Below are 15,163 nucleotides of genomic sequence, written 5' to 3' on the forward strand. Positions count from 1 at the left end.
ATTTCTCTATATTTCACTCTATTGTTATATCAAACTCCTCTGCAGGTAAGTTAAGGTGAATTTTAGGCGAATCTGAGGTAAATTTAAAGAAAAACTTAGGATTCGAGGAAATTGTAACTACAAACTTGAAATTCAGCAAACATTTAACTTAACCGCTAGATGCCTCTCCATTCGCACTAGCACTATCTCTAGGGGGGTGTCCCTAGGGGTTGTATGTTGTTATTAAAACTAGTAAATAATCGAACTAATCAGAACACAAAAAAATTGCTCTTGAGATGCCCATAAGCAGTCAAGAGAAAGGGTAAACTTTTAGTCAAAATAAAAATAGTTGAGATCAGATTCCTAAGCCAATTACAAAGTTGAGGAGAAATGAAGTGAATGTGCACCTTGAGTAAATAGGAAGTCAAAGTAAGTGCACAAGTAGCTCACAAGCCTACTGCAATACAACTAAACCACCATACAACCAAGAAATTCCAAGAACCATAAACATGGCATAGCCCAATCAAACTAGTATGTTATTTAAGAGATCACATTATATCATAATGACAACACATGACAAGTAAAATATCCAATAGTACACAGTGGTGGATGTGGTTAGACAAACTTGGAAGATGGGAGGATAATTAGAATGCCTTGCTGTAATCTGCTTAAAAAATATTGTCTAACTACCAAGTGATCTCCAATCCATTGATGTAAATGCCCAAAACACAATTAAGGCTAGTTCCCCCTAACTGTCTGTGGAAAGAGGGAAAGATTATACTAAACATGACAAACTTTGCGTGGAAAGCTTTCTATATCTTATACTCATTGTCCAGAAAAGGCAATAAACTTGTTCTTTCCTCAAAACAATCCTGGCTGTGGCAGCTAAGGACAATCAAGCATCAATATTCTGTCGGTAATAATACTCTACAATGTTGATCTGTGTTAAAGACTGTTGTTGACAGATTGTTATCATTCCCATCATCCACAAAGCGAAACTTCTCCTTCAAAATATGCCATATCTCCTCCAATTATTTGAAAGCACCGTATAATAATCCTACAAGGTTGCTCTTACTGGCATCATAAGGCTGCCTTTTTCCAAATATAAGGAAACACCTGGACAAATGGTAACCTCCATTAGTTATTGCATTGTATTTGAAGCCACATATTTCTTCCTTTGACGAACATACAACCTTCTAACACCATGAATCTCCCTTGGAAAAATTAATTGCATGCATATTTGATAAGGAGAGGTCATCCTCAAGTTAAAACTTGCTAACAATAACCCAGTTCAGCAAATTTCCCCTGAAGATAAAGTTCCAAAAATCATATAAACTTGCCAGTTACGAATAATGCCAACCTATGGATTGAAATTGGTATAATCAGGCTTATGAGCTATGGATAACAAAGGGAATCGAAGCAGGGGCTTGGCTTTAATTAGCAAAAACACTAATTATATGAAAAGAGGTAAAACTAGCTTTTATGCTAGACAAAGTTAGTCTGAGTTATTTGATTTTAGGTTTTCTTGACTTGGCAGAATTAGCAAGGCAATTTGAGGTTTAAAAATAACAAGACACTGGGAATGACCAATGTAGAAGCATGAAAAGCATTGGATAAGAGGTAGGGTTAGGTTTCAAGGCTTGATAAATTTAGCATAATTGCTCATTACATAAAGGAGGTCAAACTAGGATTTTGCTTCATGTTATTGGCAAGAATAGCACTTATACAAAAGAGGTTGAACTAGGGTTTCTACTTATAATAACTAAATCACAGCACTACCAAAATATCTCGTTGGAAAGAGATTGCTTCAATGCCCAAGCTTGCTTATTTGTGCTAATTAATATTATATGCAAGTGCTATTTTTCTAATAGTAACACATCAACCTGCTCAGGGTTCAACAGTCAACTCTATCAAACATATGGTTGTTTTCTTGGTATATTTACACCAACATCTACTGGAAGGATTTCCTCCAACGCCTTCATCCTTTTCATCAAGTTTATTACTCAAATAATAAAGTTATGTATTCCTTGCATTATAAATTCATGGATTAAACCTGTGATAGGAACCTCACCATACACATATAATGAATGACACATATACTTACAGCAATGCCCTTCACCATATAAATATGTTATTGTAAAGGACATGTGTAGGTCAACCACAACACAATTAGAAAAACAGGTAGACTCCAAAATAGTGCACAATAGGTTGGCCACTTTAATGACAAAAATTAGTTTGTATTGGCAATTTTCTCCACACAAATCAACCTTCTTGTCCATTTTTCTGTTATTCGTAGCCCTCTACTTCACCACTGCGCTAATACTAGCTTGTTGAGCATTGTTCCTTTCAAAAGCCACAGTTGCTTTTGAATATCAATCATGCTATAGCAATTTAGTAAGGCACATTCCTCCTTGACCATGAGTATAAACAAGGTAGAATGCATCATATCCTCTCCTAATTATGTACTCAGATTGCTCTCCTAATTATGACTTCTTTTCTAGAGAAATAAATTACAAAAATACATCTTGTGCCACAATTACAAAAGAGGAGGGCTAAAAATATCAAAGTCAAGAAATATGACCTATGTCAACCCAATTCAAAAATAGCAGACCCCTCACCTTGGGACGAATCTAACCCTCTAGCATTCATGTAATCGCATCAGCTTCCGCCCAAACCAAAACTCAACAACCAATCCACCATTGGACACCAACTTCCAAATATAGATCCATTAAAAATGATGTCTCACGAGTCAATAAAAATAGGCTCATTGGCATCATAAGTTCACAAGGACCAATAATATGTAGAAGCCCCTAACATATGGGCGCTGCAATTTTGGCTCCTAGAAAATAGTAGTGTTAAAAATACCAATTTCATGAAATTTAATGAAGCTAACTCGGTAGCAACCTTTTCTTACTATGAAAAACTGGATGTGCTTGTAGATGGAAACAACGTGATGGAATCTAGCTAGCCCTCAACCCTCAGGTTGCTCATGCAACCTGTGTTAATAATGGCAACTAAAGGAAATGGCATCCCCTTCATAGGTGTTGGAAAATAATGAATCTCTATGCTATGAAAAGTTGATCCCTGGAAACCTAGACTATATTAAAGTGCCTATCCATTGGGAAAGTGAGTCAAGTGCAGGGTGCCTCAACTGATCAACTAGAATGAGAACCCAACCATGCATCCCATCTACAACCACAACCTACAACCCACCTAATATGTATGCTCCTCCCACTAGAAAATGAGTTGAAGTTGACAATTCAGATAACACCACTCAGTCAGATGCCAATGAGAAAACACCTACTAAGTGCAAAAAAAGCCACCAATAAGGCTAACGGGTTCTAAGATACAAGAACAACCCATCAATGTGAAAAATGAATCGAAGTCAAACACTAATGAAGCTCACCTAATCTAACCCATTGATGCTCAGTCTTTTCAGATGCGAGCCAACCACAAATGGGTCTAATGATCTCAAGCCACTCTAGCTTCTAAATGAATCCTCAAATGATCTGTCAGAATCGACATGGAATGATCTACTTCGACAAAGGCAATAATGAAAATGCTTCTACTAGCGCAAAGAAAAAATCATCAAATATAACCATATAGCACCCTATCCCTATGCTAGATGAGACAATGACCGAGAGGAAGCTGACTCAAGCTCAACTCAATGAATAACAAAAAGAGGCAAGACAACCAAATAACTCAAGAATCCTTCGTCTCTTCAACACTACTTGTGACTGCAAAACACAATTTCAACCAAGGTAATGCAGTGAAAGGAATGATGCCGTCATCCAGGCTTGACCTAAACTAAATCTCAAGGCAAAACCAGGCATAATCTGATATAGAACTCAAGAAGTGGACTCAGAACAAGAAGTCAGTGAGAAAAGAAGTAAAATACGAACAATAGAGGCCCTATGACTGCTCATGCATGTTCAAAATAACTTATTGTGCTCAAAAAGGGAAGGGAATTGAATCAAAACTGAATTAAAACAGAAATAAAGGATATGACAACAATTTGATATTAAAAAACAGTATGCTGCAATTTAAGGACAACAATGGAAAAAGGAGCAAAATTCACTCTACCTACCTTACCCTAACTTGATAGAAGGCCTTAAAGAATAAAGTATAATCAGATAACCCATCCAACAACTTAATCATCATATCAAGGATATGGATATTGTGAACTGCCTGCAACACTAAAACGATACTTCAATCACTCTTTCTTTTAAGAATGAGTTAAGCCTCAGATTTTACTATGCTTAAGAGCAACGTCATAATCTGGCCTCTCTATTAACCCGTGCCTCCTATGAGAAACAATTCCATCCAATCATGAATTGGATTATATCTCTATGTACTCCCAGCATAACTGGTAGGACCATCATAGTCCACACTATCAAATGGATTGGCTATCTATACCAATGTTTTTAAAACCGGAACCGGTCTAACCGGGACTGGTTTGGTCTAAACGAACCGGTTTTAAAAAAATACATTAAATAATTAATTTAAAATTAAACAAAACTATTTTTAAGATGTAAAACCATGATTCCAAGCCAATAGAGACAAAATATGCAAAATTTGCTCATTTATATACCATGCAAAGGTGAATATTCTGGTCAATGTTTATGGCACTGACACTGACAGTCAAGCAACCTGATTGCATATGCTGATATCAAACAATTGAAGCTCAGAGAACAGACATCAGATATGCCTGCAATAGGCCCTGGATACTAATAGTCTGCTGCAGATCTCAGATTAGGCTTGTCACAACAAGAGATGACTCATAAAATTGCTTTGCTCCAGAAGGTCAAAACAAATGCCAAATACAAAAGATTTGGCCACCAATTTGTCATGGATCATTTGCAAGCTCTGTCAAACAAAGGGTCTGAATATACTTCAATATACTTCAGACAAATGCCTGGATTATATCAATGAATGAAGGCTCAGAAAGCCTGAGTATGTCACCGTGATGTATGACTACAAAAGGTCCTTCCACAGTCCGCACCAAGTCTTAGATTTGCCACAAGGAATGCAACCAATAAATTAAAGAAGGCTTACCACAGGTGCTGAGTAACCTCTGCCATCAAAGGAGCTTCAATCCCTGAAGATTGTCAACATCATAGGAATTATGCCAAAACTCTGGCATAAAGAAGGTGCCTCAGAAAGTTTGGATCGATGCCTCAAAATCTCCATGAAAAATCACAGTAAGATGCACAGGCCTGCTCGCATTAGGACTTGGACAGAAGGCCGAATAAGATGCTCAGAGATGCGCTTAAGGATCAATGAGCATATGCCAAGAGTAAGCCTTAGTGTTATGGTCAAGAGGAGGTCGAAACAGAGCGCAGTTAACCTTTCTTAACCTCAATGAACAGCCTTGGATGACACACCAGATTAGTGTCAGAAATGGCAGAGTAAGCCTCTGCCAAAAGTATCTTCTATCAGCCACCAAAATCTTTTCAATAGTCTGCAAGGGATCTCTGTCATAGTCTCGAACAAGCTCAGAGAATTGAATCAAAGATGTTTTGCTCCAGATCTAAAATAAGTTTCAACTTGTGCCAAAAATATGCAGCCAATTTGTGCCCTAAGAGGGCCGAAAACCTCAGACAATACTGCTTCAATATGCCAACAAAAAACCAGAACCAAATACTGCTTATTTCACGAAAAACCAGAACCAAATACTGCTTATTTCATGAATCGGTGGGCTTGCCATAAACCGGCCGGTTTAGGACGGAACCGGCCGGTGTGATACCGGTGGGCTTGCCATAAACCGGCCGGTTTAGGACGGAACTGGCCAGTTTGTATCAAACCGGCCGGTTCCGTCCTAAACCGGCCGGTTTTCACCGGTTAGGGCCAAAATTCGGGCAAATGAGGGATCTGACCGGGTTTTTAGGCCGGTTCGGACCGGCCAGCTAGCTAACCGGCCGGTTTGACCGGTTACCGGTTTTTCTGAGCGGTTTTTAAAACTATGTTGCTAAGTACCTCACCTATCAGGTGGTCACAAGATCAAATCTCCTCGACGCCCTTGGGGTTAGGCCTTGGGTAGATCCCTTCGGGTTGATCTACCTAGATTTTCCCGTGGATGTAGCGGCCACTCAGTGTCCCTGAACCACCCTTAAAAAAAATTGGCATCATCAATTTGGATCAAAATAGATCTGTTTTTTGAGCTGTGGCTCTGAGTGTTTTAAAACCCCTTTCCCTTTACTAGTTTTGGTGGTGAAAGATTCCACCCCAGTTAATCTCTATTCTCCATTCATCTTTTGTTATTATTTGCCTGGCAAAATTGTGGAATCCAGTATATGGCTGGTCAAGCAGAATTCAGTGGCATCTTCAGTCAAAGGCGTTTATTGTTGTGGGACACTTTGAGGGTTTCTGAGCAGCTAGGGCAAAGATTGGGAATCCACATTGTTACAGGAACAGTTCTGGGCAGCGAAGCAGAAGAACACCATCCGAGCAGCGAAGGGAAAAAAGGTGAAAATCAGACTGTATGAGGAGTTAGGACAAAAGGCTATGTATTTTGAAACTGCAGACCGCAGGGCCGAAATACTGATCCAGACAGCTAGTTGACTACCATCTCGACCAGCAAATTTAGAAAGACAGTCCAGGTTCAGTGGGAAAGAAGGGTAAATTAGCTGTTACAGCACTTAGTTAAATTGAATCTGATTTATTTACATTTGCAACTTTATTATTGGCTGTGTACAGCCTGGGTTTATTGGACACTCAGTCCAACTACTGTGGATTTAAGGAATCTCATACTGCTGTTAATTAGATCAATTGTGCATGTCTACTGTGGTTGATTTGTATACCATATGAAGGGATATCTGCTGTTGTATAAATGAATCAATTCTTCTTTCTCTTTTATTGGAAATACTAGTTTGAATAAGAAGCCCTAGGACAAAAAAATTACCCTAAGATATTACAAGATCCCATTCAAAATCCAGCAATTTAACAGTTTTTAGGATTTCAGGATTGGGGGATCATAACATTTCAATTTAACTCTATCATGTGCAAGTGTATGGAATTAGCATTTAATCAAGAGCACCAAGCCCTCTATTTACCTTTATGTTAGTGGCATTTTGTTGAATTCCTCTATCATGTCCCTAGTACAAATGTACCCATCACTCACACATTGACATGCGAAGCCTTTTCTATCTTATCTTAATGTTTAGATGCGGATATTGATGATATGGATCCCAATATAGGCAATGATTTTGATGATATGTAGGTATTTGTTGTATCATGATATTTTTTGAACACTAGAGGCTCGCCATCTAGAACCTCTGTGTTGACGTATTTTTGGCTCAGAGATGTATTGCACTGAGTGCTATTTTGGTTTTAGGCATTCTTGCTTGCTATATAAAAGAGAACTTTAGCATATTTCTGTATAAATGGTTTGGATTCATATGGATGCACATGAATATTTTTTTTTTCTTTGAAATTTGAACATTTTATGTACTTTTTGATCGACTGGTTTTTTGGTCCAGTTTTTTTACCAGTTCCCAGTTCGGGATGTCTACTGATTTGGTCAACGGTTCGGTTCTGATAACATTGGTTGAGAACTATGTTATCCTCCCCAGCCAGGATCAATTCCCACGAGTGACATGTTTAGCTCTTAATGAGTATATTGGTTAATGAGTATATTGGTGCATCAGCCTTGATCCCCGAAGAATCTGGTTCACCCTAGGTACCATTCTCGGAATGAGGGGAAGAGCCCTTAGTGGGGCCCCCCAAGATGTGTGTTTCACAGCATTGCGTGATTGTTTGTTATTCAACAGTCTTTTACATTTCCCATCTAATTTTTTTATATCTTCATTTGATGTGTCATCAGCATATGTATGGCAATTAGTATGGCATTGATTTAGCATTGTCATTATTTGTCAAATTGCAAATCGTATAATTGATATATATACTAATATGATGTTCATTATGATATGGTTCAGACATTCACTATCATATGGTTTTCAATACATTTTATTCAATAATCATTTGATATGTAATTTATTTGTACGAGCATTACTGATGCGTTCTTGGACAACCCTAAATCTGGCATCAAAAACTTGAACACTAAGTTAGCTCTAGCATTTGTATTTTCTCATAACTTTGTGTCTATGTGAGCATGTCTCCAAAAGTACAAAGAAAAGCTGAATATCTAATCAAATTAAACGTTATCAGTGTCAACCAAAATCTGATGCACCAAACTAATCTCATCAATTCGATCACATACAATAATAGAGAAGCATCTGAAATCTGGCATCGCACCTATTACTGCCCTTGTTCAAGAAAAGCATCATCTTTACATGGTGATAAGGAAAATCCATCATATAAAGTGGAATGCTTGACACACTTAATATTAAAAAAAGATAGACATTGAATAAATAAGGTGTAAATAAAGAGCACCAACCACACACAAGTGCCACTTTTGCATAGTTTGAAATATTGCCCACTTTGCATTGTTGGACAACTGCTCCTACGGCCTTTTACCAAGTCCTGTTAGACTGCAATTTATGTACTCATATTGTTATTCCATCTAGAACAATGACCACGAGAAGTCGCAATATAGAATTACAATGTGATGCTAGAGTATCCATGGTATGAAAAAAATTCTTATGACAAGATGAATATACAATCTCCATTTTTCTCGATCAAATAGCAAAGATAAAGCTATTTACAGAAACCATACTAGAGAAACAGAGACACTTGTATGAATGTTTGTGTGTATCCGTACATTCTTCATTAAGTTCATCCTAACAATGAAATCTTTACGAAACCTGTGTTGGACAGATCAAGTATAAATAAATAATTAAGAATTCACCTGGGAGACCAAGCCTTCAAGCCCTCCTTTTACAGCAGTATGCAATCAATTCCTTCCGTCTCCCTATATAATCCATTTTGAGTAGAATTTTATGACTCATTTTCAGAAAATGTAAATATTTACCTAGAAAGATAGATTGAATGCAAAGAAAGTCAAATGTAACAAGATCAACAAAAAGATGCACATGTAAAATAAATGTTTAGATGTAGAAATCATATCTGATACTCTTAACCATGGGAAGCAAAATATAAGCTACACATACTTCTACAGATATTGACATGACAATCAGGACATCTCCAGTACTGGCGTCAGACCCTTTTTCACACATTAAATAATAACCAAGTTGTTCTGATGTTAATTTGTACAACAACAAAAAATCTATTCAATGGCTCTTTATCATGTGCCTGACCAAACCAGACGGCCCCACAACATTCAATGGCTTGACCATAGCAACAAAACCAAAACAGATATGCCTTCTTAACTCAGCATTGTGGTTTATTGTTGATCACTTCACAGAATCAACTGCCAGAGAACTAATTTCTCCAAAAAGATGGCTCACTCAACGCATAATTTATGCTTTTAACAGTGGAAGGTAATTATTTATTTCTTGGAGGTCTTTTCTATTTCGTGGAGATGGACTAACCCAAACAAGACTGTTCTGCAAAGAAGACTCAAAATCCGCAAGCTGCTCTTCTAATCATCATTAAGGAGGTATTGATTTCCAGCCAATCAAGGCTGCCTCATCCCTTTCTGTTATGCTACAACTTGTGGAACAGACTTGATACCAGTATAATATACTATCTTGATTTTCCATCTAACCTGACTAATCATGGAGCCAATGTCAATCACTTCACATATTAGAATCACTGATATCAGGGCCAAATGGTAATGGACGAATGAAATTGAGAAATACTAAGGCAAGAGACAATATGTACAATACGTCATGCAAGTTGATATTGACATCAAGAACACATGCTTCATTCATTAGGTTATCGTCCTAACAATCGAGTGAAATTCAAATATGCACATGTAACTTGACAAATGGAATTAAAGGAAAAGAGACACCGTACATCATGTAAGCCATTAATCTGCACAACAATAATTGTAATGTCATCAGTACGAGTTTCATTCTGCAACCATAACCGATATGATTCTGCAACAATTGCCGCACAGGCATCATGTGGATCCTTAAATTTTGCAACCTGCACCATCAGATATCAATAAAACCTGAGATGATTGAAAATTAAATTTAGTTAGCCACTCAATTTTATAGAATCTATCAAGGAAATCTTTCAGATGATATCTGCACTTCAAATCAGGAACAAACATGAAAATTCATAGTAACAGAATTCTCAGTTTGTAAGAACTAGTAACAAGGAAACTCTGACTAAATTTAATAACAGAAACAACATTAACTATCTACTCAGAAAAGTTCTGCACAGACAAGTGATGTTAGAGACATTGTGCCATAGACACATTTGGTGACATGAGTTATCGCAAAACATTAAAATGCAGTGGGGCACTGTGTGACACTTATAAGATAGTTCAGAATGTATAATAGATGATTTTGCTTGCAAGTGAACGAGGGAGCCTTCAACAAATGGCTATTAAAGGAGAGGTCCAAGGCTAATTCCATTGAGCTAATCTGTGACTCTTATAACTTAGTTCAGAATGTATAATAGGTGATTTTGTTTGCAAATGAATGAGGGAACCTTCCACAAAGGGCTATTAAAGGAGGGGTCAAAGGCCAATTCCACTGAGTTAATCCCTAAAGGGAACGCAACTCAAATTAAGCAACCATCACATAGTGATTTTGTTTGCAAATGAACAAGGGATCCTTCCACAAAGGGCTATTAAAGGAGAGACCCAAAGCCATTTCCATTGAGTTAATCCTGTTAACCCTCAGGTTGTTCCCCAGGAAAACTCTAAGGAGGGAATACGGCCGAGGTAACCACTAACCAGTCTTTTAGCTGCAGATTCTAGCCAATATGCAACCAGAGAGGGCTCTCTCTTTATAGTTTAGCTTTGTTTTAAGGTATTTTAGGCTACTTATGATGTACAGAGTTTTGTTTAAATTTGTTGGATGGTGATCTTAAACAGAGCTGGGATGCAAGTCTAAAATAGTTTATTCCATTGGGCAAATGGAGTCTATGAGGATGAACTGCTGAGTGTGTTTTCTTTGATAAAGGGCAATACCACAGAGCAAGATAATCGATCTTGGAACAATTTAAAAATCTGGAAATTGATGGAATGTAAGCCAGTGGGTGAAGGGCAGTTAAAAATCCTTCATCATGTTGGCAGAGGGAAAGTGCATGAATATTATCAAGGAGCAGTAAAGAATTCCTTGGCAATATCCAAAGTGAAAGAATCAGTGGAAACAGGACCAGCTAAGAATTCCTCTTTATGCTAATTCTGAAGAAAACATAATTAACAACAGAGATTAAACACAGAGTGTATTTAAACAAATTCTGGGCTATTCTTTTTCCCTATTACTAAGATTGTGAAACATATATGAAATTTGCAAATACAGAAAACACAAAACACGGTTTAGAACAACTTATTGATCCATAGAAAGACACACGAATTCTGTAGCAGGCCCCAGAACATCAAATCCACATTCAGATGGTCCATCAGCATTGAACTTCAACAGCCTTTGTATTAAAAGGCCTCAGAGTTATAACGCAGTCCAGAGAAGAAATCACCAACCATGAATACATCTCGTGGGGAGGTATTTATACAAAAAGGAGATACAAAATATCGTGTAGATAAACTATCAAGCAATAACTTCCTCCACCTACTCTACAGGAGAAGTAAATGAGAGAAATGAATGCAGAAGTAAATGTTGGTGTTGGTTGTTTAGTTTGTCAGATATATTTGACTTTTTGAACTGAGTGAGTCGGCTGGTAGCTGTCTCTTCATTCTGCGTTCCTGCGTCGCTGTCCCGGCCCTTTATCTGTGCGTGGTCTTGCATTAATGAGCTGCAGTCCCAACCTGATTTCCTCCTTCAGTTGTTTTCATTTTCTGACAGGTGGCCCGTGCATTTGAATTTGTTGATATGCAGATGATCAAAAAAGAAAAAAGAACCAAAATTACCTTGGTAAAACCTTTAACATTCCCTGCCACCATTGGTCTGTTGGCAACTGATGTATTTGTATTTTTATTAGTGTTTCATCAGCTTCAGTATACCTGTAGAAGTTGGGCTGGACTTCAAAAAGATGATTTATTTCATGTTCAATATAGAACAGATTTTCCAATTTGTCATATAAGCTCTGTCCAGTGGGAGGTCCTATGCCTTCTGAAGTGCTTGATGATGCAGTGATCTGGTTGGCAACATATGTATTTACCCTGTGAGCATACTGTTCATGTGTTAATAGCCTCTGATTGCTGGTTAACAAACTGGGTAAACCCCTTTGCTGCAAGGCTGTAAACTTTTCTGTAAAAGCATTTATTTCTACCTGCATTTCTTGACATTTTCTTTCCAGATTTTGAACAAAATTCCTCAGGGTTAGTACCTTTTTAACTATCAAAATGGTACCTGTTCTATCTCTGATATCAAGAGCTGCTAGTTGTTCTTTGGTATGAGTATTCAAAAATTGAATGAGTCTATTGGCCTGCTCAGGCATGTTTCCCAATGATGCCCTGAACTTTTGAATCTCTGCTCGGGCTATTTCTATCAATTCTATTTGCTCATGTATCGTCTGAATTGATTGCCATTGGTCAGTGATAGACTAGCCAATTTTGGTCCACAAAATTGTTTTAATGTTTGCTAGAGGTTTATGAAGAGTGAAATCTTTCTCCAAGGATTTCACCTTATTCTCCAAGGTGCTGGTGTTGTTGTTATTGGCGCTGCTGTTATCGCTGCTGCTGTTATTATTGGTGCTGTTATTGTTGCTGCTGCTGAAGCATCTGTGGCTGATGTACCTGTTGTCGATGTCGGGATGATAGGAGGGATTGTTGCTGCAACTGTGGGAGGGGCAGTGGTGACTTTTGGAGTTGTTTCAGGTGGCTGGGAGGTCGACTCTCCCTGCTTGGCTTGCAATGCTTTCTCCAATTCTTGCTCCGTTTCAGTTAGCCTTTGATTCATCCTCATCAGCAAACCCATCATATCTTCCTCTGCCTTTTCTTGTGCAAGTTCTGTAGTTTGTGGGTGCATGGTTACAGGCAGTTTTAATTGCTTTCTAAGTGCAGCAATATCTTCTTCCTTTTTCTTTATAAGGGCTTTGATGCCCTTGGCATCCTTAGGATCATGCCCTAGCTCAAAAATAATTTCCTCCAAGGTCTTTATTCTGTTGTCTTTAGCCAAGGAAGATATTTTTTCCAAATCCAATTGCGCAGATGTATTGCTTAATGACTCCTTCAATTGGTGGCCAGCGTTGTCTTGTCTGCCAATGTAGCATAGACCATTTCGCCTGTTTGCTTGTGCAGCTCAATTTGGTCCATTGGGTGTATGTCTTTCGCGAGGACTTCTAGATTTGTTCTTATGTAGTCTGCAGCTGTCTGTGGTTGCTGAACAATGACTTAAGATCATTTTTTCCTCCTTAATGTCATAAGCTGCCATTAGCCTTTGCTGTTTGGAGGGTGTTGTTTTGAGAAATTGATCATAAAGTTGTATTCTCAATAATTCATTTTGGGCTTTAATTTCCATGAATGTTTCTTTAATACCAGATCGTTGGCTACTTTGCCGCCTTGAGGAGGACACTTCCATACCATGTTGCCTCTCCATTTCTTGCCTGTGAGAGTTGGTGGATGTCTATTGGCTGGTTTCCCTCTCCTTCCTTGGACTCCCTGTGATTTCTTCACTAATTTCCTCTTCAGGTTGAGGATCTACTCTTTGCCTTTTGGCCTCTGGCTGCTCTGTTGACCCACTTGCAAGTGTAGTTTCTTCTTTGTCCCATTTCTTGCTTCTTTCCTCATTGAGAGGAGTCTATAATGCTGGTACCTGTGGTGCCTCTGTCTGTAGTGAAGGGGCTTGCCCTTGACCCTGTTCCTTTGAGGTAGTTGGCTGGTGTGTCATTGTTTCTTGCTCTGTATCTACTACCTCCTTGCCTTTTGTTGTCCCTGCTGCTAGTGCAGTCCTTTCTTGGGCAGCTTGTGAAGCTGCAACAGTTGATGTGCCTTCTCCGATTTGTTGTGGCAGTTTGAATGACACCTGCCCAAAAGAATCTAAGTCAAGGGTCTTTTCCAGATTTTTCATAGTTTGCTCCATTTTCTCTTCCTCAGTGAACTGTTCAATTAGTGTGCCTTCTACCCATTCATCTTGGTTGGCAAATTGTTCTATTTCTGGTATTTTGCAATGTTCATAGGCTGACAGCCTATATTTTATTTTTCTTGCATTGATAAAGCCATTTGGGTCATAGGGTACCCACCAAAAGCTCCTTTTTAATCTGAGTTTTTCACCCAATATCTGATCAACCTCTTGCCATCCTTCCTTTTTGTTCATGACATAGGGGCCTTGTTGGTCTCTCAATTTCAACTGAGCCTTTTTCTTGGTGCTATGGAAATGAGTCAAATCGGAATTGATAAATTGCCTGAAATATTCCAAGGCAAACAGTCTCATTGGCACATATTTTGGCAGCCTGTAGGGGCACAGCTCACAGCCATATATCCTGATGACAGTGTGATTCTCGTAGAAGTACCAGTCACCTATTTTGTAGCTTTTGGAGAGCTGCAATATTTTCTACATATCATAAAACAGTCTAGGAGGAGGAGCTCTCTCTAAGAGAGAAGAGACTGGATATACAAACATGTCAATGAACTCATAGTAAGAGTAGGGAGAGTTGCAGACTTCATGAAAGACTGAGGTCCAAAAAATCACAGACCTCTTTTCTCCTTTAGAGTCCAATTTTTTGATGGGAAATTGGAAATAGTCTGACTGATAATACAGGAACAGATGATAGATGTAGGATGAATACTTGAAGACTCCCTCCCTATCTAGATTCAAGAGTTGGTCATGTATCTTGTTGGCAATGAATTTGGCATAATTGTATTTGACAGCAGGGGGCTGCCCTGGGGTAAATATGGATAGTAAGACCAATATAGTTTCATCAATATGTTCACTTGTCTTGAACCCCAGAACATAAGATATCATATCAACAAGTAATCTACCCACTTCATTGAAACATGCATAGTTAAAAGGAGGTGGCTCTGTAGGCTGGCGATCTGCTCTCATAAATACTTGGGCAATTCGGGTTATCTCTGAGCTGGAGAGTTTGGGACCTTCATCAAGCAAAAATTTCATAGTAACAGGAAACAAAAGCTGAGTTGGTTTGAAGTTTAGCATTTGATTTATGGAGTCAGGAGTTATATGAAAGAGGATGGTCCCAGATGGAGTTTTGACTGCCCTTTGGGTTGGTTCACAGTTTTCACAGCAAAGGTGAA

General features: G+C 38.4%; 1 protein-coding gene across 14 annotated transcripts in view; it reads right to left on the reverse strand.

Moving 5' to 3' along the window:
• The window catches only part of LOC149169372 (Protein phosphatase 2C family protein), a 64,687-nt gene that overhangs the window by 23,955 nt on the left and 25,569 nt on the right, over window positions 1–15,163 (reverse strand). For 4 of the 14 annotated variants that reach the window (XM_089428684.1, XM_089428681.1, XM_089428679.1 and 1 more), the window contains exons 2-5: window positions 9,856–9,987; window positions 9,429–9,604; window positions 8,786–8,848; window positions 8,375–8,468 (exon numbers count right to left, since the gene is read on the reverse strand). In XM_089428684.1, coding sequence (XP_089284810.1) covers window positions 9,539–9,604; window positions 9,856–9,987 — 198 coding nt within the window. In that variant the 3' untranslated portion in view covers window positions 8,375–8,468; window positions 8,786–8,848; window positions 9,429–9,538. Of the gene's footprint in view, window positions 1–8,374; window positions 8,469–8,785; window positions 8,849–9,428; window positions 9,609–9,855; window positions 10,013–15,163 lie in introns of all 14 variants that reach the window. The other 10 variants (XM_089428692.1, XM_089428691.1, XM_089428682.1 and 7 more) reach the window with 10 other exon arrangements.

This window comes from Pinus tabuliformis, chromosome 4_2 (genome assembly GCF_031772625.1).
Source record: "Pinus tabuliformis cultivar Carrire ecotype Pingquan chromosome 4_2, CPIR1, whole genome shotgun sequence".
NCBI lineage: Eukaryota > Viridiplantae > Streptophyta > Pinopsida > Pinales > Pinaceae > Pinus > Pinus tabuliformis.